This window comes from Cebidichthys violaceus, unplaced genomic scaffold (assembly GCF_023349555.1).
Source record: "Cebidichthys violaceus isolate CVI_PGR_0920_01 unplaced genomic scaffold, fCebVio1.0.p SCAF_10, whole genome shotgun sequence".
Classification (NCBI taxonomy): Eukaryota; Metazoa; Chordata; class Actinopteri; order Perciformes; family Stichaeidae; genus Cebidichthys; species Cebidichthys violaceus.
This window is the reverse complement of record NW_027176263.1, coordinates 2,520,223-2,525,361: the sequence shown is the minus strand read 5'-3', so window position 1 is coordinate 2,525,361 and position 5,139 is coordinate 2,520,223. Positions and strand designations below refer to the sequence as shown.

General features: G+C 43.7%; 1 protein-coding gene across 1 annotated transcript; it reads right to left on the bottom strand.

Annotated features, from left to right (window-relative positions):
• Positions 1-1,852: 1,852 nt before the first annotated feature.
• Positions 1,853-4,023, bottom strand: hmx2 (H6 family homeobox 2). The gene is made up of 2 exons (XM_068717154.1): positions 3,561-4,023; positions 1,853-2,859 (listed from the first exon to the last, which is right to left on the bottom strand). The coding sequence occupies exons 1-2, from the start codon at positions 3,829-3,831 to the stop codon at positions 2,312-2,314; spliced, it is 819 nt and encodes a 272-aa protein (XP_068573255.1). The 5' UTR covers positions 3,832-4,023; the 3' UTR covers positions 1,853-2,311.
• Positions 4,024-5,139: the final 1,116 nt, after the last annotated feature.

Sequence of the window (5,139 nt, the reverse complement as noted above, 5' to 3'; positions counted from 1 at the left end):
TGTAATTCACACCTGCCATTGCAGTGATACATAGTTACATTGAACCCCCCCTTCTACCCTCACCCGTTCCTCTCTTTCACTTATTCTCTCCTTTGCTCGTCGCCGCATCTCCACACATCTCTCTCTCCCTGTCTTGTAAATCAAACAACCTCAGGTGACAGGTCATGCAGATTTCCCACAAGTCAGTGGGGTGCAAACATCCATCCAAAAGAGTGGCGCGTTGCCATCGCACCTGATGACATAATGACCACTTGGAAACTAATAAACAGCTTCATTCAACCAAAGCTATTGCTCCTTTTCATAAGCGTTACGGTCCCCCATCCCTCTCTCTATCTCTCTTTTTCTCTCCCTTTCCTATCTGTCACAAATTCATCCCCCTGCGCCTCACCTCTTCGCTGGTGCTGGAGTTACCCATAAATCACTGCTGTTGTCTAACGCTATCCATTTTCCCAGAAACACAGGGCGGCTGTTGCAGAAATTGGGTCAGGCATAATCTGCAGGGCAGCAGAGCCTGGCTAGTCATGATTCTGCTAGCTAATAGCACACAGTGAGAGATTGGTGGGATGGGTAGAAGGGGTTGGCTGGGTGATGATGATGATGGTGGTGTGTGTGGGGGTCCCTTGTACATGATGTGACATCCAAGAAAAGCTGGCAAATGACACCGTTATATCGCTAACCATCAACCACGGGGCATTTGTGTTCTAGGGAGTGAGTAAGTGTGAGTGATTCTCTTCAGGCTTGTGTTTAGTATTTGCATGTGTTGAATTGTTATGAGACCGTAAATTCAACTTTAACAATATGAGCTGGACCTCTTGAAAATATAAAGCTTCTGCATTGACAAGACATAATGTATGTGATATTCAATGTGTAACTGATTATTCACTGTGCAGATGGAGAAAAGTGAACAGCTTCGATTAACTTTGACAACATGCCTCTTTATTATGGTTCCCCTTTCAAGGCCTGATGTTAGAGAGCCACAAAGGGGGCAGACTTCAAATAAGAGAAGATCTGTCCCAGAGGCATGATTGGCTTGTGATGGTGTGCATCTCTTCTCCACATTTCTCTCTATATGTATTACCTTTTTAGGAAGGCAGTCTGATCAGGTCATCCACCTTTTCAATTTACAGCCGACTGTTGTTGTTGCTTGCATTGTTTATAGATTTAGAATTCATCTGAAAGTATGGCTTTAAATTCTTTGCATCATGTTCTGCAATTCTAGACGCAGGGTGATATTTTGTACGGTTTGTAGGCTATTTACTCAGGAATCAAACGAATATGGAAGCTACAGCGTGAGCCTTGCAGAGGAAGATGAATGCATTACATTTCACACCGCATCACAGATACAAGCTACAATTAAAATGCACCTGTCAAGAAGTTCACAATGTAATATTTGATGTAATTGTAGGCGGTATAAGGTGAGACTAGTGAGCCAACAGCAATGTCATATAAGTTAATTAACGCCAGTGACTCCCAGGTTTTTTCACCTCACTTCATCCATGGCTAAAGCACAGGTGTTTTTAGTTCAAAGCACCTCTTACAAGAATTACTGCAGCTCTACAACAAAAATTCTCCTTTAATTTCTGATTATATCATGAGCCTTTAACATAGAGATATTCACACTGGTTATTACAATAGAATGTCTTGTGATCACATTGTGGCAAGAACTATCAACACAGTAGAATTTAACGCAAGTCTTGTTTACAATTGCTTCAAGTGTTTACCTTCTCTGTTAAAATAAAACTGTGTCAATAGTTAAGTTTACAAATGTAACAACACAGAAACAGTATATCAAACAAAACCAAGCAAGCCCAACTTTCACTGAAATAGAAAATTTATTGAATGAGAAGGTTATTATTCAAGTTCTAAATTACAATAGAAACAATGATATTTTTCCTGAAATGGAATAATAATGTTTTTCCGGTCAGGTGAAATAAAATGGCGCTGCTGCTTTGCAATATATGTGACAAACCAATTATGAATGTAAACACTGTAAAAACCTTTTTTTGTGGAATCCATTTTTTCTTGAATGTGATATGAATGTTAAACTCCATTATTTTATCAGTTCAAGGAGGAGAAAGAAAATAAAAGTACAAAAATGACTGTAATTAATTATACACATGGTGTATTTTATACAATTAAGCTTGGTTGCTTTCATGGGAGACGTACAGTTGCTGCATAATAACAATTTCCTCGACAAATAAAGTGATACAATTAATATACAGGGGTTATGTGGAGACACTTATAAGAATGTTGTATTGTTTTGTTATGCGTCTTTACGTGGACTGCAGTGGTGAACATACAGCAGAGTCAGTCAGTACTCAATCTTGTTGTATAGGTTGTATAAAGGTAACGCTGGCAGGCTGCTCCCCGGGTAATAAAGGGGCGTCGGAAAGGCGATGGACCGGGGAACCGGAACACGCAGCAAGGCGTTATCTCTGAAAACCAGCGGCATCCCTACTAGTGTCTGTGCGGAGGCGTGGGCCATGTTGGCCGCCTCCAGTTCGGCTGATAGCTGCCGTTTCCATTTGTTCCTCCTGTTCTGAAACCACGTCTTGACCTGAGTCTCAGTCAGCTGCAGGCTGGAGGCTAAGCAGGCCCGCTCCGAGCTGCTCAGGTACCGCTTCATGTCGAAGGTGGACTCCAGCTGGTACACCTGACTCCGGGAGAAAACCGTGCGCGTCTTCTTCTTGGCTGAGTTGCCCTGCTTGTCCGCACCGTCTGTGTGTCTCTCCTCTGACAGAGGTGACATTTGATGGCACGGTCTCTCCTGCTCCTCCTTATAATCCTGCAGCAGAGGCTGAGGCAGGTGCGGCCGCCGCACGAGCCCGTCATTCCCAGAGAGAAGTCCTTTACCGGGACCTATAAGCGCGAGAAGGAGATGGTGAATATCATAGCCGCCAAATACATCTAAATTGTAAGCTTTTTTTAAACAGGCGACTGGAGTGGGGAGAACATATTTTTTCCACTACTCAGTTTGAGAGTTCGTAAAGTGTGAACTCTGACTTTCTAAATCGACTGCTGAAAGCCGGTGACTTTTTAAATAAACAATCCAGCATGAGTACGCCCGGCGTTACAGTAAGCTATTAATAAAATCCCGCTCTATTTAACGCTCAATTGACGACGTGTAGTGCAGCCATTTTAGAAACATGTTTCATCAATTAGCAGGCTCAATTAAATTTGGAATGAGAGGAAAGACAGAGGGCTAATTATTCGACCTTCCACTCTTCCGCAACTGCAATGATAGTCTGCAACGAACAAGTGGAAGTGGATGAGCTGCACGAGGGTGGCAGTCACAGACACGGGCTAATGAAATGTGAGCTGAAGTGCAAACAAACACAGAAAAAAAGAGGCCTGGTTATTACCAAAAAAAATAAAAATTAGAAGAGGCACTAATTAGGCCTACTGTCATACCATTTGATATAGTAAACAAATAATGCAGTAACTGTAAATATGCCCAATAACATTTTCATTTTTGTTCGGCTACCACTTAATATTTAGTTTATTCCCTTTTCTGTATTGATAGTAGTACTAATTATGATAATAATAAAATAGATGCTCACCTATACAGAAGTTATGGGCTTGGTGCTGGGTGCATGGTTCGCTGTGACCCGTGTCGGAGCAGAAGCAGTCTGCTGAGTCCTCCCCGCCGCTGCACTCCTCCTCGGAGGACACCGACAGCGAGCGCCTCCGCGGCGGTGGCGGCGGCCCCTTAGCGAGCTCCTTGTTTGCGGAGCGCGGCGCACCGGACGGCGTGCCCAAAATAGACTGGATGGTGAAGCTGGAAATCGGGCCCGACGAGCACTTGCTCCCGCTGTCTTCTGCGCTACTCATTCTCGCTTCATAACAGTATGAAGTATTGCCTGAATCTTGTCTGTCCCCTTGTATTCCGTTATTGGTTTTCTGCACGATTGGTGCGTAGAAATTACGAAAGCGTCTTTTTGTCTTCTTCAGTTTTTTTTTCTCCCCCCCGAGCCGGTTTAATTGTGGAGTTTTAACATTGAAGGAGTTGATGGTGTTTTTTCTAGAGCTCGGGGAACATGAGTGTATTCCTGGTCCTCCTCCTCACGCTCTGGATCAGAGGCAGCAAGGTTGCGTTGCTTCATTTGCATGTAGGTAAGCTCCTCCTGGGCCAATCGCAGCCTCCAACAGAAGCCCGGAAATTTCAAACTCCTGTCAAGGTTTTGAGACGGGATGAGGCGAGCGAGAGAGTCGGAGGGGACTGAGGAGCAGTGCTCATTTCTACATTCAGCCGCACACAGTTTTTAGTAAAACAAATGCAGTATGTGCTGTCACAAGCTAATATTGTTTTGAGTAAATTAAAACTTGGTTATGAATTAAAATATATATATAAAAATGTTGCACTAAATTGCCATATGTCATATCTTAATAAAATAAATTGAGATTTGTGAAAATATATTAACAATCAACCTTTTTTGCAGTATGTTGTTGTGGTCTGTCTTAAATAGGCCTCGTTTATAAACACAGCTTGTTGTCTCTTTTTTTATCTGGAACTGCAACTTGTACAACCAGGAAACGGCCCAGTCAACTGAGGATGACCTCATGTTTTTTCTTTCTTTTTTTATCATCCTCTGCCTGCTAAATTGGCCGGGGTTACGGTAACACGCATGCAGACTTAACTAATACAAAGACCCAACTCATTTTTCCTGAAAATAATAAACTCATTCCGTGTCCATTATCAGCGATTAAGAATTAATTTGATCATTACTGAGCTAATCTGCCTCGTGATGACCGCGCGTGGAGTAGAGGCCGGCTAATTGATTGACTAATTGATTGGAGGTGGTGGGGGCTGAGCGTGTGTGTGTGTGGTGTGTGAGAGGAGGGGGGCGCGCTTCCCACCACCACACATGCTCTATTTCTCTCTCTCTCTCTCTCTCTCTCTCTCTCTCTCTCTCTCTCTCTCTCTCTCTGGTTGTGTCTGGCTGCGGGACAGCTGCGGGGCTTGAGCTGGCGGTTCGGGCACATTATCCCTCTTTTACTGCTTTGTAAGGGAGCCCCAGACACATTACAAATGGTCAGCTTTAATCATCATGTCAGCGCCCTTCCCGGTAGCCACACAACCGGCATTCGGTGTTAAAGGCGGGCTGGAAAATTTAGAAGACGACGACTATGGCCGCTAAT